The following is a 23280-nucleotide window of genomic DNA, read 5'->3' on the forward strand; positions in this document are numbered from 1 at the left end:
GTCATTTCTTTGTAATACTTAAAAAATATCAGTAAAGGAGTGAGAGAAGTAGTAGTAGTAAAATGAATGTAATTTGACTGTATAGTTTGTAGCCAAGTTAAACATTTGGTATTGCTTCGTTTATAATTTGGTAGTAAAATGAAAACACCTTTGTAAGTTTTTAATTAGTAATCACTAAAGAGATAAATGTTTCTAATATATGCTTGTGTATTTTTATGGTGTGATCTCATGGCTTATGGTTTCCTCTAACTCAGAATTTGGAAACATAGCTATAATTTGAAAAGCAGTTAAAATTTTGCTAAAATCATGCATGCAGATGGGCTTCAACCTTCCATGTCCCAGAATTTTCTTAGTTGGCTGTTTGCACTAATTTGTATCCTCTAGAGTTCCGACCTTGATGACAAAGCTGTAAGCTTTTAAGTTTACTAAAATATATATTACGGGTAAGTGATAAAATGGCAGAAGAATAACAATATGACATTCTTTGAGCCCTTTTTCTTATAAAAATTCTGTAGTTATTCTAAAGTTTTTGGAGAACTATACAGTATGTTCAGTGATTATATTTCTTTAACAATATGTTGCAATAGCTAGCCATACTATATGAAGTGTATTTGAACTGGTTCTCAATATCATGTATACACAGAAAAAAGTATACCTGTTGCTGCTACAAATGAAAGCATTGCACAAAGGAGCGTATTAGATTTGTACATTTACAGGATAGCATCAAGTATGTTTCCGACAGATTAGAAATGTTTTAAATATATAAAACTAATGTCTATTTGTGAAATTCATTCTGATGATTTTTTACAAACATTTTAAGTTTACTGGATTATATTTCTTTCAAGTTTGTACATTTGCTAAGCGATCTTGATTTGAGTAAGGATTATTTTGCTATTATGTTCTGTTAGTTTTGGCATGAATATACTAAACTTTTTTTTCCAGCATGTGTTTTCTTCTCTTTGGTTCTCTTTGTATTTACTACTTTTCTCTTTTTCTTCTGTTTTTTTTTTCTTCTGTTGTTGTTTTGTTTTGTTTTGGTGTTTTGTTCCCGTCTTCATTGTTTCAGGTATTTCTTTCCCCCTCTGGATTCCCCAAGGGCTGGGTCGCGCTGGTCCAGTTCTGCCCAGCTCCTTCCTCCTCCTCCTCTGGTAGAGCACGCTTGCGATGCTGACACTGCCAGCCTCCAGTATCCTCACCCTCGCAGATCTATCTCTCGGCCTCTCCACCCCTTACCTGAGAAGGAAGGGGTTTAAAACACTGCTTCCACATTTTGAAGGCCTTATCCACGTGCTTGTAAATGCATTCATTCTGGCTGCTTTTTGTTTTTCTTTATTTTCTTTCAGAAGGTTTTTCTGATTTAGGGTCTGGTCTGTCTTACATGTATTACAACCAGAATACAGCATTTGGAACCTAAATGTGTTTGTGCTTCTGCATCAAAGGAACATCAGTTTCAGTGTTTGGTAGGTAGCCTTTGATGAAGTGAGAGATGTACAAGGGACCGTGCCTGTGAAAGGGACACACAGTAGTTGACTTCCGGGTGCTTGTTCTGTACACTTTATTGTGAACTGTTATCATGGTCCGGACATGCTTATGCTCTGTCATCCGGTTAACGTGAAAGTACATCATTATGAGGTTCACTCTGCTTTTGAGACATATTAAGAATGGTTTTAAATTTTATAGGTTAATGTTGCAGCTGACTAGTACATAAAGTAAATCATTCCTGTGTATAAAGCAGCAAAACATAATATGGGCTGTTTGATCTCTTTTTTTTTTTTTAAAGGAAATTGCCTTTCACTACTTGGAATTACTGTGTAAAGCTTTTGTAATTATCCTAGGTATTTAATAAAATCTATTTTAAATGATGTGAATCTGTTGTCTTATAAAAATAGAATATTTTGCCAGCTGATAAGGTTTACTCCTTAAAGTACGATGTCACTAAAATGAAACAAAAAGCTAGGGGCATGAGCATTGCATTTATTTAAAATGTAGAAAATCAATATATAGACTAACATCTAGAACTGATAAGATAACATTCAAATATATTATTTTCTAAAATATTAAAAAATTTGAAATCAGAATAGACTTGACAGTAATTCTAGTAAAATTATTAAAACTATGGGACTAGTAATTTTTGGTTCAGTTTTCTCAGGCATATCAGGGATTAACCTGTTTTAGGACTGAAGCATTTATTTTATCTGTGAGTTAATTGTACATAGGTGGACCAATGGTTATAACCATATATATTTAATCTAATTTTAGAATATAGTGTCATATCTCTACCACTTCTTAACATGCAAAAGACAAAATGCTGATAAGATATTTTTTTCCTTAATTTTAAGGAACATTTGAATTTTGTTGTGTCTAATCATTAAAATATTTTTCTGTAAGGTTAATATTCCAAATGTTAAAAAAAAAATCCCTTTTCAAAAAATTCTTAAAAGTTTTGCCTGTGTTAAAGGACTTGATTTAAACTTTTAGACTAGTTGAGGTTTGAAGCTAGTGGTCTAACTTAAGGCTGAATCAGGCTCAGAATTAAGAATGGTTAAGTTTCAACCATTACCGAGGTAACTGAGGTGAGAGTGAGAAATGAGTTGTCTCTCCAGTTCAATCTAGTAAATATTGGTCATCTATGTGCAAGGTTCTGTGCTAAGCACTCGGGTATGTAAAATTTAGAAAGATGGTCTGCACACAAGCTGTTATTGTCTTGTGGATTGAGACATTTCCAGAATTTGCAGAAGATAATGGGAGTTCAGCTTTGTTAGAAAGGTATAAAGAGTGTAACTTATAGTGACTTAGCTGGGAGGATTTGGAAGGGTAGGGGACTTCAGCAGGTGGAGCAGGTGAGGGGGAGGGGAGGAGACCCTTCCAAGTTGATGGCCCATGTGTGAAAAGAGAATGGGGGTGTGTTCAGGGAGCATGATATAAGTAATATAGTTTGCAAAAGAAGGACACCAGTGGAGGCTAATCCAGCATAATATCTTGAAGTCACTTTGTAGAAGACTTGGGCTGTTGCTGAATCAGCCCATAAATGGGAGCTGTGGAAGATGTCTGACTTTTCTGACCTGGATGAGCATCACTTCTCCCAGTCCCCTGGGGCGTTCCCCGGGCCATGGGGCTTGGCAGGCTCGGTGTCTCAGAAGAGTTGGAAATCACATTGTGGGAGTTCCTCTTCCTCCTTTCAACTGGCAAGTAAGTTAATGGCTAATATTTGTTGAGTGCTCTTCTAGATACCTTACGTGAATTAACTGGTTTTATCCTATGACAATGCCTCTAAGGCCTGTGCTCCAGTTATCTACATTTCACAGATGAGGGAGACTGCAGGAGGTTAAAGCTGAAGGCCACACGGCTAAAAGTGGAGAGCTGGGATTCAGCTCGAGGCAGCCTGGCATCAGAGTCCAGACTGCTGCTGCTTGTAGATACATTGGAGTATAGATTCCCATCATTAGGAATTCATAGTGGGTTGCTGGGTGTTGGGAGAGATCTGGTGACTGGAGGATATTTACAGACGGATTTATTGAGTCAGCTTACTAGGGCTACAAGGTGAATGGCAGTCTTCAACATAGAGACACTCAGATTCTAGCACTTGACCTCTAAAGTGTGGCCACATTATACACAGAGGGTTAAGACACTTTGTGAAGGAAAGGTGGCTCGTTATACTCAAATAGCTGCTTTGAGCCCTATAGCTAAGAATCCGGTTTATTGTTCAGGATTTAGCCAAACCTTGAGAATTTCTCCATGCTCATTGAGTATCGACAAAGAACGGGTAATGACACTTGGCAAATGCCAAGACTGCAGGATTTCAAGAACACTGCAAAGATAGTATGAATTTGACAATTAGAAGGCCATTTCGGATAATTTAAAAAAGTGCTAAAGTAGTGGTCAGGACTCAGCTAGATAACATGGAATGAGTGGAACAAGGTGTGAAAGTGGAGGCAGTGGGTTGAAGGAGAGACAATAGTTTGTAGGAGATAAAGCAGAATCTAGAGGTTATCTTTTAGGTGGGGCAATTTCTCTTTAAGGTTTTTTATTGTGAAATAGGACATATACAAAAAAGCAATAAATTTCAAAGTACATTTTAACAAAGTTATAGAACATATTTCAAAGTTTGGTATGGGTAATAGTTCCAGAATTTTAGGTTTTTCCTTCCAGCTGCTCCAAGACACTGGAGACTAAAAGAAATAAATGATATAATTAATATAATGATTCAGTAGTCATACTCATTTATTAAATCTTGTGTTTTTTGTTATAACTTCTCCTTTGATCCTTCTCCCAGTCTTTAGGGACATTTGGGCTATGCCCGTTCTAACTTTTTTTTTTTTTAATACATGGGCAGGCACCAGGAATCGAACCCGGGCCCTCTGGCATGGCAGGCAAGTGTTCTTGCCTGCTGAGCCACCGTGGCCCGCCCCATTCTAACTTTTATGTTGAAAAGGTGTGTTGACAATATGGGATAGAGGATGGAACTAGTCAGTCTTCTTGGAGAGGCTGGCCCCTCTGTGTTTCAGGGCTTATCTGGCCTAGGAACGTCTGCAGGTTATAGGTTTCTGGAAAGTAAACTTAGTGCATGAAACTTCTGTAATATCTTAAAGCCCTAGGTGTTCTTTAGAGTTAACAGTATCTAGTTGAAGCTTGCATAAGTATAACCTCCAGAATAGCCTCTATTTGCCCTCTCTAAGCCGCTGATACCTTATTTTGTTACATTTCTTTTCCCCCTTTTGGTCAGGTTGGGGTTGTCAATCCCATAGTGCCAGGGAGAGACTCATCCTTGGGAGTCATGCCCCACACTGTCAGGGAGACTTCCATCCCTGACTGTCCTGTTCCACATAGGGAGGAGGGTAATGATTTTCCTTGCAGAGCTGGGCTTAGAGAGATGCCATTGGATGGGGCAGTTTTTATAGGTAGAGGGAAAGAAGCCAGTGGGGACGGTCAGATGTACCCAGGAATGAAAGCCAAGCAATGTTTTGGAGGAGGTAGAAAGACACAAATAATGCGAAGGATTGGCGTAAACATCTGGAGTTTGTTTCAGTTTCAGCAGCTAGAAGGCTTGCTTCCTTCTAGGGTCAGTAGTGTTCTTGTGCTGGCTGCTGGCAGTCCTTTGGGTTCTGTGACTTTTATTTCTGCTTCCTGTCACATGGTGATGTCCTCTCTAGATTGACACCCCCCCTCACTCAATGGAGCCATACTTTAAAAATAACACCTTTAAGAGGTCCTATTAATAAGGGTTCACACTCCCAGGAATGCTGATTAACAACATTTTTTTTTTTGGGGTACATATCTCAAGCCTACCACAGTCCAACCTCTGGACCCCCAAAAGACAAGTTCTTACATGCAAAATACATTCACCCATCACAACATTCCCACAAGCCTTAAGTCATTTCATTAACAGCTTTTAAGTAGAAAGCCTCATCAACATTTATGGGTGTGGTAAATCCTGGAGCAAAATTCCTCTCCCTGTGGATCTCTGTGAAATTAAGAAAACAAGTTATCTTTCAAAATATAATGGTGGCATCAGTCTTTTTTGAGTGAAGGTAACCTCTTGTTGGTGCCTTAATTTGGACATTTTTATAGACTTAATGGGGATATTTTCATGGCTTTAGAACTGTAAACTTGCAACTTATCAAATTCCCCTTTTCAAAAGCCATTCCATTTCTGGTATATTGCGTTCCAGCAGCTACCAAACTAGAACAGTCAGACTGTAGGCCAAATCCTACTTTTGTATGACCTGCATGTTTAAAATGGTTTTTACAATTTTTTCTTTATTAGAGAAGTTGTGGATTTACAGAACAATCATGAACAAAATAAAGGATTCCCATATGCCACCCTAAAAAATACAATGGTAGAACAGGCATATGATAGACATTCCCATTCAGAAGGGAGAAACTGGGAGGAAAACAGGGTTATGGGTCCCAAGCAAGAACTAAATCCATCAGGGCAAACTCCATTAGATTTCAAGGTCTCAGCGTCATCTGTGGATTGATGCTTTGTTCCCTAGGCCTGCTGGAGCACAGCCCTGCTTTTTCCAAGTACTTGCACAGCAGCCACGCTGCTCTGAATACCTGGTGTATTAGTTAGGGTTCTCTAGAGGAACAGAATCAACAGGGAACACTCGCAAATACAAAATTTATAAAAGTGTCTCACGTGACTGTGGGAACAGAGTCCAAAATCCGAGCTTTGAAGCTGATGACTCCGATGGAGGGTCTGGACGAACTCCACAGGAGAGGCTTGCCAGCTGAAGCAGGAAGAGAGCTTGTCTCTTCTGAACCCTCCTTAAAAGGCTTCCAATGATTTAGATTAAGCATCACTCATTGCAGAAGACATGCCCCTTTGGCTGATTACAAATGGAATCAGCTGTAGATGCAGCTGACGTGATCATGATCTAATTCTATGGAATGTCCTCATTGCAACAGACAGGCCAGCACTTGCCCAACCAGACAAACAGGTACCACCACCTGGCCTGACACATGAACCTGACCATGACACCTGGCCATAAGCCCTCCAGCCTTTATGTGCACTGGGTAGTGCTTGAATTCTCCCTAAACGGGGTGGAGGCCCCGCCCCTCAAGGTGCCCTTTTCACACATATGGGTGGGCCCTCTTAGATCCAGACCTCTGCTCCCATGGTTCTGCCCCGAAAGTCCTTCTTCCTTCAGTTTGTTTCTTCCGGGTCCCTTACAGTTCAGACTGATAGCACTTCTGCTCACACAAAATTCTAATACATCTGGTCAGTTTTCTGTGCAGTTAAGGAGGTTCAAACTATCAGACAAAAGGACATTCCACAGACCCTTCCTAGACAAATGCATTTCCAGTTCTGACTTCCTGTGAAACGGCTGACGGGATCTATGCTCAGCCGAACCTCTCTAACAAAGGCCTTAGTCACGTTCTTGCAAGGAGCCCTGTTTGCTAGGAATTCAACTGGTAGAGTCACTTTTGGCTCTGTCTCAGAGAACATTGTCTAGATAGGCTGAAAATTTTCTAAATCATCAGTTTCTGGTTCCTTTGTGCTTATGAGATCAGTCTGCAGTTCATCCCTTTCCTCTCTCTACCTGTAAACAGCGAGGTGAAACTGCTGCACCCTCCACACACTGCTTGGAAATCTGCCAGCATCCAGTCCCACTGCTTAACAAGTTTTGCCTTTCTTCTGTAGTCAACACACTTTCAACAAGTTACTTTTATAACAAGGATTGCCTTTCCTCTAGTTTCCAATAAAACAGTCATCATTTCCTTCTAAAGCCCACCAGAAGTACCTTTATCGTTCATATTCCTAGCAAACCTCTTAAAAGCTATCAGGCTTTTTCTATCACGTGCCTCAAAATTCTTCCAGGCTCTACTTTACTCAATTTCAGGCTGCTTATCACAAATACCACACAATGGGCTGGGGTATACCTTGGAACTTAACTGCCTGAAGGTGGCTTGCTTCCTCCTGGGATGGGTAGGCTTCTGGTATTGGCTATTGGCAATCCTTATGGCTCCTGGGCTTTTCTCTCTCCTTTGGTCACATGGTGATGTTTTCCTCCCTTCCGTGACTTCTGGGTCCTCTCTATAAGGCTTTCAGTCATTCTGAGGAAGACCCATCCTCATTCAGTTGGGGCACACCTTAAAAGAAGTCTTCACGAGGTCTATTTATAATGGGTTCACACCCACAGGAATGCAGATGAAGATTCTGATTTTTTTCCTGGGGTACATAACTCAGTCTACCACAGTGATCAAATGAAAGACGTCTTTCCCTGCTAGACTAACATCAATAAGAGGAGGGGCTGTTAAATTCAACCTTGGGTTTTCCCTTTTCTCTCCTTCTAGTGAGCCCTGCATTTTAAACATTCCGTAACTGGAGTTAAGGTATTAGGTTTGGAAAAGAGGGACACTTTTCTGAGACTGTTCAAGAAGTTCTGAAATAAAGGGAAGTGAAAGGAGTGAAACTGAATTACCCGTATGGTCTCAAAGAGGTAGTTCAGGGCTTGTGCTGAGCAGGTGGTGGGGATGGGGTCCGCGGCTCAAAGGGATGGGAAAACTAGGGAGTCAGGGATGACAGGTCTGACTGCCTCCCCGCCTGTTCCCACCCAGACCAGCCTGCCTTCTTCGCAGAGATGCACGTGGGGCTGGGGAACTCTCGGGGAGCTCATCCCGAGGAACGGCTTCCTGTGGAGCTCCATAGCAGTGTGTAATAGCAGTGTGTACATCAGTGTCCACCCCACGGCGACGGAAAGGGGCGCACCTGCCACGTGAGGCCCCCACGGAGATAGAAGAGGTGCACCTGCCACGTGAGGCCCCCACGGCGACGGAAAGGGGTGCAGCTGTCACGTGAGGCCCCCACGGCGACGGAAGGGGTGCACCTACTACGTGAGGCCCCCACGGAGATAGAAGAGGTGCACCTGCCACGTGAGGCTCCCAGGGCGATGGAAAGGGGTGCAGCTGTCACGTGAGGCCCCCACGGCGACGGAAAGGGGTGCAGCTATCACGTGAGGCCCCCACGGAGACAGAAGGGGTGCACCTGCCACGTGAGGTTCCCTGGAGACAGAAGGGGTGCACCTACCACGTGAGGTCCCCCGGGGACAGAAGGGGTGCAGCTGTCACGCGAGGACCCCCGGGGACAGAAGGGGTGCAGCTGTCACGCGAGGACCCCACGGCGCTAGCAATACCAAATCCGATCGGTTTCAGAAGGCTTCTTCATCGGAAACACGTCCGTGTACTGAAGGCGAGGGGCGGCTTTTGGGGTTCCGAAAGGAAGTGGACCAAGGCTCGGGAATGCGGAACTCCGCAGCGGTAACCGAAGCCGGGTCTGTGCTTCCTCAGCCCACGGCGCGCGATCCTTGCCCAATCCCGGGCTCTGCCGCGTCGCAGCTCGCCGGTGCGCGCGGCCCCCACTCCTCAGCTCGGCTCCGAGGCCCCGCCCCTCGCCTCGTGCCCGCCAACGCACGTACCGCGGGGTCGCGCGGCCACCGGCGAGGGCGCGCACGCACACGCACGCACGTATACACGCGCATGCGTTCGCCGGCGCCCGCGCGGGCCGCCCTTTCCCTGCGCAGCCGCTCTCCGCCCCCTCGGTTCCCGCCGGCGGGTTCTGGGCTCGGTGAGGAGCGCCGGTCAGGGTCTGGCGTGCGGTTTGGCGGGCGGAGGGCGAGGGTCACGTCTGGTTGGCGTTTCGGCTGCGGGGCGGCGGGCAGGCCGGAGGCCCGGGGGGCTGCTGGGCGTGCGGGGTGGGCGCCTTGCCGAGCTCCGGGGACAGCCCCGCGGCCGTCCGGGTGCCGGTTCCCGGGTCAGCGCCGTCGGGGGCGTTGGTGCCGGCGCCTTGCTCTGCAGGACTCCGGGACGGGTTTGCGCTGTGTCGTGGCGCTTGTCTCCTCGTCGGAGTCCAACCGGACGGGGCAGCTGTCACCCGGCGTTGAGCGCCGTCGTGTACGTTCCCTGCCTACGGTTTCATCGCGAAGAGAGTGGAGCGAGACAGGAATGTTAAAGCGTATCTGCTTTTGCTGTGCTGATAATTTCGGACTTTGGATAGTAAGATAGAGGCCCCTTTGATTCATCCATTTCAAGGATAACTTTTTTGATAGTATTTCCGTTTGCTGTTACTTTGAGGTCTGGAAAAGTTCCAGAATCAACTTTTTCTCGGAATTTCAGTATTGTGGGCAGTTTACAGTAAGGTTTGAAAATCTACCGAATGCCTATCTAATTCTAAAGCATATCTTAAAATATAATGTCAGGTGTGAAGAATGAGTTTAGAGGAAGCTTGACCAGGTTTTCGGTGCCATAGCATATTGTTAGGTGCTTTACATGTTCCATTCTGTTCATGCATTCAGCGTATAATCCACAGCAGTTGTACGTGTAATCTTTAAATGAGGGCTAAAGTAATTAATTTTTGTATACCTCAAAATGTAGTTAAATATTAATAATGCAAAATTAGAGATTACTAGTATGGGGAAATAGCAAGGGAAATTTCAATTTCGAATATAGTAAAAGGAAAGATACATTGTATTGCCTTGCTTTAGATGCTGTAGGAAGGGTGGGTAATGGATACAGAGAATTTTTCCCTGTAGGAAAGCTTTAGGAATGAGCTATATCCATGAATGGTATAGAACAAGTGTAATCCTTTCTGGAAACAAGAGAGATTTGGTATTAGATTACCTCTTGAAGGATCTTCCAGTGGATTGTGTGTTACCAGAGCACCCACAGCAAATCTCTTTTAAAGCACTTAAGGCTTTGTATCCAAATTGACAGAGACTGTGAGCTCCCTGAGGGTAGCTGTCTGCCTCATTTATTTTTGTATTCCCATGCCAGATGGACTGCCCTTCATGGTTTGCATTTGATAATGATTATTGCATGAATGTATGATTTTTGTTTAATATCTGAGTTTTCTTTGGATTTGACCTCTAAACAGGTAACTGTTAAGAGTCTGATATATATTTTAGTGTGGTTTATATATCTGTGAGATAAGTGAATCACTTAGTCATCATAATACTAGAGAAGCAGGGAGGCTTAGTTGGGAGACTTGTGCGGTAATTTAGATTAAAAAGTGATGGATGACAGGCATTGGGAATACAGAAGTAGGTCTTGGATCCACATACATATTTGAAGTAACTAATTGATGAGGAAGAAGGATGGCTTAAAATGATCCCATGTGTCTGATTTGTAAGGGATGACAGCGGTTAAACTAAAGATAACTGGAAGAGTGGGTGAAGGGAAAATAATAAGTTTTGTTTTGCCCTGGTTGAATTTGTGCTACCTGAAAGACGTTGAGGGTGAGGTAGATGTCAGTGAGCCTTTTGGAAACAAGTCTGGAGCTCAGCGCTGGGGCCTAGGCCGAGGTCTGATTTGAAGATGAGGGAGGTGGTGTTTTTGCAGAGGAGAGAATGTCCTGAGGTCAGACTTGATTAGATGTGACTACTCTGCTCCCCCTTTGCACTGTGTGACCTGTGACATAATGCCCTCTGGGCCTCAGATTCTTAGTACTAGGGATAAGGATTAGTTTGTGAATTTCATGCAGAGATTAGGGAAATGTATATAAAATGCTTTACCTTACTTGTTAATAGAGTAGACACTAAATATCATCAGCTAATGTACTAGAGGATACAGATTATTTTTTCAACTCATTTCCAGCTCTTTCAGGTGTAGGGAATATACGAATGAACAAGGTAGATGTCCCCCTGTCCCCACAAGAAGCTGATATTCTAAAAATATAGGGACCAAAGTCAAGATGAGACTGCCCACTGAGAATGTCTTCATTCATTCATTTCACCACAATTTATTGAGCACCTACTAAATGCTAGGCATTGTTCTAGGTATTGGGAAATACTGATGGAGAGAGAGACAGATCCTGGCTTTTAGGGGATATACATTCTAGTGGAAAAACCAGACATATTAAAATAAGTAGTTAATGATAACTGCTGGGAAGAAATGAAAACGATGTGATAAACCGTGGGGCTCCATTTGATTTGGTAATGAGGGATCACCTCTTTAAGAAGGTAGCATTTAAGCTGAGGTGAATACGGTCAGGAAGGAGCTAGCTATGCAAAGGTCTAGAAGAAATGGGCTGCGGAGTGTTTCAGGTGTAGAGAAGCTGGTATGTGGTGAATGAGCCTGAGGGGTGGAAGATGAGGTGGGAGAGGTTGGCAGGGACTCACTGGGACTCTCAGTAGGGGCATGATACATGGTTTATATTTTTTAATGGTTCTTTCATTTGCTTTCAGTTGCGGAGAATTAATTGTAGGGTGACAAATATAGAAGAGTGAAGACCGGTTAGGAGACCTTTCAATGTGGTGGTAATAGTGCAGATAGACAGATTCAGGTGTGTTTTCGAGCTGGACAGGTTTTGTAAAGGTTGCACGTACCAGAGCCCCCAGGATATGTTTTGTTTGGCAGCAGTGTTTTTATGGTGTCTAAATGGCTTCCAGTGGGGCCTATAATTTCCTCCTGGCCTCAGTCCTTACAATCCTGTTGTCTAACACCCTGAAGCTTTGTATATTTGCATTTGCACCTGAAGCATGTAAGTTTGAGATCCTTAGAATATGCGTGATTTAAGGTCTGAGGTCAGAATCCTGGATGACTTGCAATAGACAGAACAAGAGATTGTGAAGTGAAATAAAGAAATCATCATTGAGGTGTCTTCTAAGAGCTTGGCTGTGAACGGAATGTGAGAGGATGGTAACATAAAGTGAGAATAAAAGATAAGTGAAAATGAAAGTTCGGGACATGTTTGTCATCTCCATTGTAATGTGGGCAAGTTTTGAACATGTTTATTAATGAAGAGGGAGTAGTTAGAAATATCAGAGAGAGGAATGCTGGAATGTAGTCTGAGAGGACCGTGCTGGTGGTCATAGAGAGTTGGTGTTGACACAGTTGGAAACCATTCGTTCAACTAATTTTTTGAATTTACTCTGTGTCAAGTACTTCTCTAAATAAGAGTTCAGTGGTAAACAAAATAGGCGAAGTCCCGGCCCTCATGTGGCTTACATTCTAATGTGGAGAGAAAACAGATACATGAGTGAATTATGTAGCATGCCAGATGGTAATAGGTATGATAGAAAAAAGAAAGCAGGGCAAGGAGGTTGGGCGTTCCATGCCTTAGTATATGGTGGATCAGAGAAGAGCTTCCTGTTAAGTGGGCATTGGAGAAAAGATCTGAAAGAAGTTAAGGAGCAAGGCGTGAAAATCTGGGGCAGCAGTGCTAGGCAGAGGTAAGAGCAAGGGTGGAAGCCCTGAGGTGGGAGGAAGCTTGGCACGTTTCAGGGACAGCAGGAGGTTAGGATCACCCGAATGGAGTGAGCACGGAGGAAACAAGTAGGAGATGAAGTCAGAGATTCTGTAGTCCCTTGTTGGCCATTGTAAGGATTTTGACTTTTCCTCTAAATAGGAAACCAGGGGAGGTTTTTGAGCTAAGGACTGACAATATTTGACCTATTTTAAAAGGATAATTTAGTATATGGAGAAAGGACTAGGGGAGGAGGGAGGAGTTCTGGAGACCAGGTGGAAGTTGTTGCAGTGATTATCCAGGCAAGTGGTGTGGTGATGGGCGCTTGACCAGCCTGGTAGCAGTGGAGGGCATGAGGAATGGCAAGATTCTGGTTATGTTTTAGAAGTATAGCTTTTGGGATTTGATTAGGGATTGGATATGAAGTGTATCTGTCTAAGAGAGAGGGAGAGGGAGGTAGAAATGTGAATCAGACTAAGGTTTTTGGCCTGTGCAACTGGGGCATGGTAGTTGTCATTTTCTGGGGTGGGGAAGACTGAAGAGCAGAGTTTTCTTGAGGACTGTGGTGGGATCGAGATCAGTTTTAGACTTTTAAGTTTAGGTGCCTGTTAGACATTTAAGTGGAAATGGTAAGTAGGCAATTAGATAAGGTTCAGGAGAGAGGCCATGTCTGGAAATGTAAATTTTATATGATATTTAAACTTTGAAATTGAGGGTGATCACTGGGAGGGTTGGTGGATAGAAGAGATGAAGGACTGAGCCTGGACATTGCAGTGTGTTGTAGAGGTTGAAGAGATAAGGAGGAACCAGCCAAGGAGATGGAAAAAAAGCAGTTGTTGAAGTTGGAGAAAACACAAGACAGCTGTGTCTTGGAAACCAAGTGAAAAAAGAATCTCTACCAGGAAGGAATAATCATCTGAATTTCATACTATCAGGTTGAAGATGAGGATTGAGAATTGCCGGAAGGATCACTGGTGATCTTAACAAGAACTCTTTTAGTGGGGTGGTGGGATGAAAGACTGATTGGAGTAGGTTTAAGTGACAATAGGAGAAGAATTGGATGGCAAGTATTCATTCATTTCTGGAGGGGTTTTGTGGTAAAGGAAGCATAGATGTGGTGGTGGCCAAAGGGGAATAATGGGTATGGGAGAGGAAGTTTGTTGTTGTTTATTTTTTTAACAGGTTGGAGTTAAACAGCCTGCTCGTGGGAATGATCCCATAGCGGTGTGTAGAGGGGACCACTGATGGAGTGCTTGTCATTGCAGTGGTGAGAGGAGTTGGGGTCAAGTGCAGAGGTGAGTATGGATACTTCATGCGTAACCAGATATGTTTTGTATAGTTCTTTAGTGGTCTCAAAACTTTTTCTACTTTATAGAATCATGAAATTATTAGTCTGCAATACCTAAAATGTGCGCACTGATGCATTTGTCTTTGATCCTAGAATTATCCTTCCTTAGCATCCATCTTACTAATTATAGTAGCCCTTTGAATGGTCTTCCAGGCTTTAGTTTCTCTCCCTTTCTATATATACTACAGGTACCTCAGTCCTTTCCTTGGTTGTAGAATGCTGTCTAAACATCTTAGTGTGACATTTAAGACTTTTAGGATCTTGCCCCATACTGGTATTCTAGTTTGATTTCTTACCATTTTTTTTTTTGTACACACATTGCCAAAATACTGTGGTACTTCCTACTGCCACAACAGACTTGGCACTTAAGGAGTGAATTTTGGAGTCAGAATTGGGTTTGAATTTTACTGATTATACAACCTTGGGTAAATTTCTCTATTTTAGTGTGGGTTTCCTCATCCATAAAATGGGAATGATACCTGTGTCATAGGCTTTTCTGTGGGTTAAAGGAGTTGAAGTAGTAGGTATTAGTTAAGTTTTAATTCTCTTTTGTTTGTCATCCTAAAAACTCCCTCATTCCATTCTTTGTCTATAAAAGTTCTCATTCTTCGAGGTGAAGTGCCAATACCCACTGAGTTATTGAGCCTTTTCTGATTTATTTTCTTCTCCCCCTCATTACTTTTGTTACTGTATTGCATACTACCCTTACATGATAAGCACTCAAATATTTTCATAATTGAGTACCGTCTCCTTAGTACTGCAGTCCTTGTCAAGTTGAACCATGAAAAATTGTGGTAACATGTAATGTAAAATTTGCTAATTTAATCATTTGAATGTATAAGAAATTAATTGTATTCGCAATATTGTGCTCCCATCACCACCATCCATTACCAAGACCTTTTCATTACCCAAAATAGAAATTCTGTATCCATTGAATATAACCTCACTTTACCCCTTTTAACAGCCCCTTGGTTCTCCATTCATGGTATAGAATCTGTTCAGTGTTTTCTAGACTTTATGTATTACTTAGTTGGTCCATGTGCCAACTTTATTTTACTCAGAAATTTTACTTGAGCTGACTCATTTTTAAAAATTATTATTTTTAAACTTTTTGTTGTATAATATAACATATATACAAAGGGAAGAAAGAAAAAAGCAATACTTTTCAAAGCACTCTTTAACAAAGTAGTTACAGGACAGATCCCAGAGTTTGTTATGGGCTACCATACGATCCTCTCAGATTTTTCCTTCTAGTTGCTCCAGAATATAGGCAGCTAGGGGCTTAAATATTTTTTATCATCACTATTGACTTTTTTCCCTTCTTTTTTTTGTGAAAGCGTGTATACAAAAAAGCAATAAATTTCAAAGCACAGCACAACAATTAGTTGTAGTGCATATTTCAGAGTTTGGCATGGGTTACAATTCCACAATTTTAGGTTTTTACTTCTAGCTGCTCTAAGATTCTGGAGACTAAAAGAGATACCAATTCAGTGATTCAGCAATCATATTCATTTGTTAAATCCTGTCTTCTCTGTATAACTCTATCATCACCTTTGATCTTTCTATCCCTCTCTTTAGGGGTGTTTGGGCTATGGCCATTCTAACTTTTTCGTGCTGAAGGGGGCTGTGAATTGACTCATTTTTAAAACTGTTTACTCAGCCTTAGCGATAATCTCTTAAATGATAGCCTAGATATTGCTAGTTACATTTTTTCTGTTCCATGTTAGAATGAGTACATAACTGTTATTGTTTAAATACTTCCTGAAATCATCTGTCTGTACTGTGTGTTATGCCTTCTTTATTAGATAATATTGTGGTATTCATATTCCTTGTTACACCTAGCCAAGACCAAATTAAGCTTTGTTGTTTCATTATGTTAATTAAAAGAATATGAAATATGATGCTTGAGGTTTATGTTGGCAGCTATAAAGTAGCAAAATATTATGAGAATTACTTTACCTCAGAATATTTGCCAATAGTATTCTCTTTTAGGGATATTAAAAAAAATTTTTTTCCTTAAGGTTTATGTATTTTCTAAGATTTATAAGATTTGTACTCTTAGTAATTTGAAAAGGTTTAGTAGTAGTATTTGACTAATGAAATACTTTTTGTTATTGCAGTGAGATGGAAGATTTTCGAGGTATAGCAGAGGAGTCGTTTCCAAGCTTTTTAACCAGTTCTTTCCTCAATAATAGTGGGATTTTGGAAAATGTCACTCTTTCTTCAAATCTTGGCTTGCCTGTTGCTGTTTCTACTCTTGCTAGAAATAGATCCAGTACTGATAACAGGTGAGGTTTGTTTGAACAGATGATGTAATTTCTTACTTTTTAGGTTCATAAAACCTGTGATGTACCGTACTTACAGAAAATTTCTGTCAAGCTAGAGCTTTTTGCTTTGAGAGAGATACGTATCTGAAGTTAATTATTTTCTGTGTTTTGAGTTTTTATTAGTTCAGCATTACTGATTGCTGGTAATGTAAACCAGTTTGAATTACTGAAATTCAAAAGTGAAATTGGCTATAAAAGTACAGGAGAATTACATGAAATTAGAAGAAGGAATGCAGAGCTCTGTCTAAGGAAGGTACAGAATCAGGATCCAGAAACCCAGTAGAATAGTAGTTTGTATTTTTCCTCTTCCCTTCTCTGTGTAATTATTTTCGTTCTCTTTCTTTCATGACACTGGTTTCATCTTCTCTGTTGCATATTATAAAATACATATCATGTTTCCAGCTACACTAGGAAACTGATGAATTGTCTCTTAAAATCTTATGATTGTTGGTCTAGCTTACATTATGGTCCATCCTAAGTCCAATCAGTTATGGCTAGGGTTTTGAATCATTATGTGTATTTAAAGCTATGACATGGTATCCCCCCGTCCCCACCTTTTTAAAAATTGTGGTAACATGTAATGTAAAATTTGCTAATTTAATCATTTGAATATATAAGTCAGTGACATTAATTGCTTTTACAATATTGTGCTACCATCATGATCATCTGTGTCCATTAAACATTAACCCCCACTTTACCCCTTTTAACAGCCCCTAGTAGCCTCTAGTCACTATAGATTATCTTATTTTAGATATTTCATCTAAGTGGAATTATACATTTCTTTTTTATGTCTGACTTACTTCACTTAGAATAATGATTTCAGGGTTCATCCATGTTGTAGCATATATGGTATCCCTTTTGGTTCATTTTAGCCAGTTTTACTTGTTTTGCATACTTGTATGTTTGTCTTTCAAACCTTTACTCTGTTATATACGTCCAAAATAACTTCTCTCTTATTGTTCTAATAATTTTCAGTTCCCTAATTCCAGATCCTGTTTTTTTACTAGAACTAAACCAGCTTTTATTTTCTTAAACTTTTTTATTCCTCCCGTTTTCTTAACCAGACAGATATTTGGTTATATATACCTTATTTTGCATCTCCAAATGTAATGTGGGTAGTTTGTGTGTCCATTACATATTAATATACAAAGTTTGCTCATGTTTAAATATCTAATTTACTTAATCTGTCCTCCTCAACCTGAACATTTGGTAAGGCCATCATCTTTATCTGTGAAATGAAGAGATAGATTCACTCTCTTTATAAAAACTCTTTTAGGTGTAAGATTTCTAGGACGGGCTTGTTTAATACATGTCAGTACCGTGTTGCTGATACACAGGTTTTCAGTGCTTTTTAACACTGCGGACACTTTGTTTTTTTACCTAGGTGCTTGACTCTCATGCAGTCTGTGCCACGTGAATTGTAAATGTGCATTATTTACTTCTTAGCAGTTAAAACATTTTTTTGTGTGTGTAGGTATTCTGATATCCAGGCATCTTACTTAGTAGAAGGGAGATTTCCTGTTCCATGTGACTCATTACTCAGTAGCCAGAGTGATGCTGAACCAAAAGAGAGGTTACAACTTAGGTTCCAGGATGATGAGTAAGTTCAAACATTAATCTTACTTTTACTGTGTTAAAGTGAGCCTCACTCAGTCTTGAAGAAGATGGAAGTGCGATTGTCTCTCTGATTAATTCTGGGACTCATTGAGCATTTTTCTTGATGTAATTTTAATCACGAACGTTTTTAGTCTTTCATAGTGTTTTTTTCTGATTCCAAAAGTAGTTTAAGCTTGTTGAAAGAAATAGAAAATACAAAGAAATTTGAGAAGACAATAAATATCTGTAATACCACTAACTCCAGAATAGCCATTGATTACATTTTCATTTGTAGTCTTCCAGACCACTTTCTATGCACGTATACATGTGTATGTATATAATACATGCATTTAAAATTTTAAACTAAACATACTGTTTGTAACTTTTAAAAATTAGTATGCTCAGAGTTCTCGCCTGCTGTGCCTGAGACCCAGGTTCAATTCCTGGTACCTGCCCATGAAAAGAAAAAAAGAGTTAGTGCTCTGAGCTCGTCTTTCAATTTTAATTACTTCATAATTTTAATGGCTGCGTACTCAATTAAGTCCATGTTGAGCATTGAGATTATGCTATTAATCTCAGTCTTATGAGTTTTGCTATTATGATCTGAACTTTGTTATTACACATGTATTTTTGCACACCTAGAAGATTATTTTAAGATAAATTCCTAGGATTAAAATTGCTGAGTTAAGAATAATTACTTTTAAAGACCATTAGATATTGCCACATTGCTCTTTAGAAAACTCGACCTTGACCAGTGTACATTTCCACTAGTAGTGTACGAGAATGCTTCTTCAAACCTTACTCCACATTTGGTGGCATTATTTTTCGTCTTTGCTGATTTTAGAGGTAAAAAATTTATATGTGTGAGTATACACAGAGAAGAAAGTCTGGAAGGGTATAAACCAAAATGTAAACAGTAGTTATTTCTTGGTAGGGGATTAGTGATGATCTTAACCTTTTCTGTGTTTGTATTCATATTTGTTATTTGTGGGCTTGAACCTTAAAGTCTGTTCATTATGCTTCTGTATTGAGTTACCTCTTGATAGCCTTGATATATAAGTGCTTTCTGTATATTAAGATGTTTACCCTTTATAGATTCATTAATTCAAGTGTATTTTTTACAGAATGCCTACTATGGGACAAGCACTCTTCCAGTTGCTTAGGAAGTATTAGTGAACAAAACAGATGGGCATTATACAAAAAAGACATTAAAACATACCATTTTAATAGTGTATTAGTAGTAGTAAATGCTTTAAAAATACAGAACATGATAAGGGGGGTAAAGAGAAGACTGAGGCTAGTTGTTGGTACAGGTCTCCTTAAGAAGGTAAGGTATGAGTAGAGACTTTGAAGGAGGGACTTAGCTGAGCAGAGGAAGAGAATTTCAGGTGAAGGATAGAGCCAGCATAAGAGCATCAAGGTAGGAGCATAAGGTAGGTACAGAGAGCAGCAAGAAGGCTGGAATGGCGAGAGCAAGTGCTTTGACTTTACTGTGAGTGAGAGGAGAACCACTGGAGAGTTCAATCCAAATTATGTGTAAGAGGCACCCTCTACTGCTGTGTGGCAGATATAGTGTAGGGAGGCAATATTGGAAGTGGGAAGACCTCATTAAAGGCTGGATGTGCAGGGAGTGAGTGCACTTAGGAGAGCAGAGTACAAAGGCCTCATCTCTGGGGCACACAGGAACTAAGAAGTTAAGGAGGGGAGCAATAGACAAAAGAGTAAGAGGATTAGTTATAAGAGATGAGAGGAAAAGAAAGAGTTCTTGGAAGCCATGTGAAAAGTTGTGTAAAAGAAGAGAGAGTGATCTAATTGGGTCAGATAACATGAGGACTGAGAATTGATCATTGGAATTAACATAGTTTAGGTTGTAGTTTTGGTAGAGAGAGAGGGAAATAGTAGCCTAATTAGAGTGGGTTTAAGAGAAAAAGAGCAGGTAGCATTGGAGACAGAACAGACGACTCTTGGAGTTTTGCTGTAAAAAGAAAGAGAAATGGGGGTATGGTAGGTGGTGGGTATAGTGGGTCAAGAGAAGGATTTTCTTTTTTTTTTTTTATGGTGGGTGAAATTGCTGAGTGTTTACATGGTAATAGGAATAATCTGGAAAGGGAAATTTTGAGTCAGTAGGAAAAGACAAATCTTTGAGTAAATATGAGAGGATGGGCTCTAATGTGGGGGATGAATTTAGGTAGGACCATGGGTAATTCTGTATTAATAGGTGAGAAGGCAGAATATGTGGCAGCCCATGGTGGTGAGAATCTGAAATATGTCATTCTCTGGTCTTTTCTTTTGTGCCAGGCTTCTCACAGTGAGGAGTTGGTGGTTTGGAAAGAGAAATGGAAAATAGCCATATGGAAGTGTGGGAAAGTGGATGGACTAGGGAAGTAGTATGATGGCTGAACAGCGTCAAGGACCCAACTTGAGGGTCAGGGATATGAAGTTTGAGACCATTCAGTGTGACGAAGTGCAGGCGAGGAGTAACTGGAGAACTAGAATTAATGAGGATTGCAGTTTGAATAAGGGTGAGAGGGATAAGGAGGTTGAGGATGTATGATAATTGAACATGGAATTTAGGCCGAGTAAAGAAGGAAGAGAAGATATAAGGGTACGGGAGAGTGAAGAGTGGTGGTGTTAATGGATTAGAGATTGCGGTGGGGTCAGGGGATTATTTGTGTTACTAGGGGCACATGGCTTGAGGGGCAGAAGGTTTTAGGAAGAGTGATTTGAAGATGGTCCTGCGGAGCAAGGAGTGTTCCGTCTCCAGGGCCAGTGATGCTGAAGCTGTGGGGGAGACAGTAGTCCCCATCTGACTGAGCTTGGGGAAAGCAGTGTCCCCTTTGCACATCCAGGTTTTCATTAAGCAGTGTTCAGAGGAAAGGCTGAGGAATAGAAGGATTTTACTGATCGAGCACCATAAGTTCTAGAGGGCACAGTAGTAAGGTTTTGTTTGCTGGGGAGGGAAAGAATTTTGGGATGTGCCGTAGTCTTAATGGAGTTTAGAGTGCCAGAGGTGAGGAATCCTGGAACCCTTGTGGGGACTGAAATAAATAGAGATTAAAAAAGAAGGGCATAAGGGAATCACTCCCTTCTACTGCTGTTGATGATGAGACTGTGGGATAGGAAAGGGGTATGTTTGAACACTCTTGACTCTCTGATGGAGGTGAGGGGCTCTGTGAAGTGATCTTGTTCCAAACACAAGGCTCCTGCTTGAGCCCTGTTACTGAAAGGTAGGAGGCCTGGTGAGGTGGGGTCTCATGCACAGTACTCAGGCCTAACTTTTGACTCTGCCAGGGGTGAGCGAATGCTTGGGGACTGCCCTGTGTCTTAGTTGAATAATCTTAAGAGCTATAGTAGTGAAGTTGTATTGTCCTCTGAGTGCAAGGGCTTCCTTTGACCACTGTGATGGAAGGTAGACTGCTTAGAAAGGCATGTCCTTTGTCTTGGTGTAGGGGACGACTTGGCATCTTGGATCCCTGTCTGGGAGGGATGGAATTTATTTATTTCAAAATGACTTTATTCTATTCAGTGGTAGAATGCTCACCTTCCATGCCAGAGACCCGGGTTTGATTCCTGGACCATGCGCCCCCCAAAAAGACTTTATTCTAACCTTGCAATTAAGTAATTCTTTTATTTAGTGTAGCATTCAAAGATTAAAATAATTTTCACTGAATTCTGAAGATTTTATTTTCTATCCTCCTATTCAGTCATTTTGGCAATCATCTTAATTATAAGAGCTCTTTTTTCCTGGTCATTTGTATTTTATAATGGCCCCTTTCTGTGGATAAAATAGCTACTTGATTATTTATAGGTTGTCTCTGGGATTGTTTCACTTGTTCATCTTTTTTCTTTTTCTTTTTAATTTCTTGAGCTGTTCATTTCTTTCCTATGTTAGATCTTTGACTGTCTTCTAGGTTGCTAGTGGTTACTTACACTGTTGTACATGTAGCTTTGTTTCTGTAGGCCCCCCCCCGCAGTGAGTGAGAATGAAGTTTAATACCTGTCCTGGTTAACTTCACTTGGGAGTTGGGAGTCTTAAATCGACACCAGATGTTCAGTGCTTTGTTCTGTGTTCCTGTTGCCACCATAGCTTCATTCTCCATGGGCATTTTATATACCTTGCCTAGAGAAGAGTGCTCCTTTTCCCTCCCATTTCCAGGTGTGCAGTGTCACGTTTCCATTGCTGTTTTCTTTGCTTGGGTTGGGAAGGAGAGGTGGTATTGAATGGCATAACTGTTTGATAGACTTCCAATTAACCTCTCTCTGATCTCTTCCATACTTCTTCTGACTTTTCTTCCATACTTCTTCTGACTTTTCTTCCATTCTTCTTCTGACTTTTCTTCCATTCTTCTTCTGACTTTTCTTTCATACTTCTTCTGACTTTTGCCATGAAACGTTTTAGCATTTATTCTTGGCAGATTTGTTTCCTCTTCTCCTTCTTCTGTTCTGTTCTAGTCTTAGTCACAGCTTTGTTTCGTCCTGCATACCACATCTGCTTTTCAAATTCCAGAATCTGTGGTAAGGTTGGGTTTGAACTGGTGACTCTCATCCACGTTGCTTCACTTATATCAATTCCCTTACCATCACTTTTTTTCTCTTTAAACTCTTTAATTTGAAATAATTTCAGGCTTTTAGGACAGTTGCAAAAATCATACAAACCCCATACAGAGACCTACAACATACCTATACTCCTGACCCCCATATCCACCAATTTTTACATTTTGCCATGTTTGGCATATCATTCTTCATCTATCTGACTTTCTGTCAGTCTATCCATCTATCTGTTTACCTGTCTTGCATCTGTTTTTTTGTACATTTGAGAGTAGGTTGTTCATGTTCCCTGAAAACTTAGTTCTTCCATGTACATTTCCTAAGGGCAAGAATATTCAGTTTTGCCTTGATGTGCTCAGTTATGTGCTTTTGAGTCTTTTCCTTTATTACATCTCATCCAATATCATTTATTGCATTTAATTATCATTGCCATTGTCTTGTTCTTTCTTTCTCCCTCTCTCCCTCCACCCTTCCCTCCTTCCCTTCTCTGGAAACTTACACAACATAAACTTTCCCATCTCAACTGTTCCCAGGCATACCCTTCTTCACGATATGTGGTACCTTCACCACCATCCATTACTAGTTTTCCCACTACCCCAAACAGAAACCCTATACCCGTTATGCATTATTATCCCATTCAGTTTTTTTTTTTCCTTGCATGGGCAGGCACCGGGAATCGAACCCAGGTCTCCGGCATGGCAAGCAAGAACTCTGCCTGCTGAGCCACCAAGGGCCGCCCTATTTTCCCATTCCTTTTGACCCTGGTAACCGGTGTTCTAC

At 41.0% G+C, this 23280-nt stretch overlaps 2 protein-coding genes across 9 annotated transcripts in view; both read left to right on the forward strand.

Annotated features, from left to right (window-relative positions):
- SEH1L (SEH1 like nucleoporin) overlaps window positions 1-13974 on the forward strand; it is a 31357-nt gene extending 17383 nt beyond the window's left edge. For 4 of the 6 annotated variants that reach the window (XM_077136060.1, XM_077136057.1, XM_077136056.1 and 1 more), the window contains one exon: window positions 1067-1862. In XM_077136060.1, coding sequence (XP_076992175.1) covers window positions 1067-1253 — 187 coding nt within the window. In that variant the 3' untranslated portion in view covers window positions 1254-1862. Of the gene's footprint in view, window positions 1-1066; window positions 1863-2985; window positions 3190-13863 lie in introns of those variants that run through there. The other 2 variants (XR_013165312.1, XM_077136058.1) reach the window with 2 other exon arrangements.
- Window positions 13975-16153: 2179 nt separating this feature from the next.
- Window positions 16154-23280, forward strand: part of CEP192 (centrosomal protein 192) — a 163939-nt gene continuing 156812 nt past the window's right edge. For all 3 annotated transcript variants that reach the window (XM_077136051.1, XM_077136052.1, XM_077136053.1), the window contains exons 1-2: window positions 16154-16317; window positions 17831-17956. In XM_077136051.1, coding sequence (XP_076992166.1) covers window positions 16154-16317; window positions 17831-17956 — 290 coding nt within the window. The remainder of the gene's footprint in view (window positions 16318-17830; window positions 17957-23280) is intronic.

The sequence above is a fragment of the Tamandua tetradactyla genome, chromosome 18 (assembly GCF_023851605.1).
Source record: "Tamandua tetradactyla isolate mTamTet1 chromosome 18, mTamTet1.pri, whole genome shotgun sequence".
NCBI classification, from domain to species: Eukaryota; Metazoa; Chordata; class Mammalia; order Pilosa; family Myrmecophagidae; genus Tamandua; species Tamandua tetradactyla.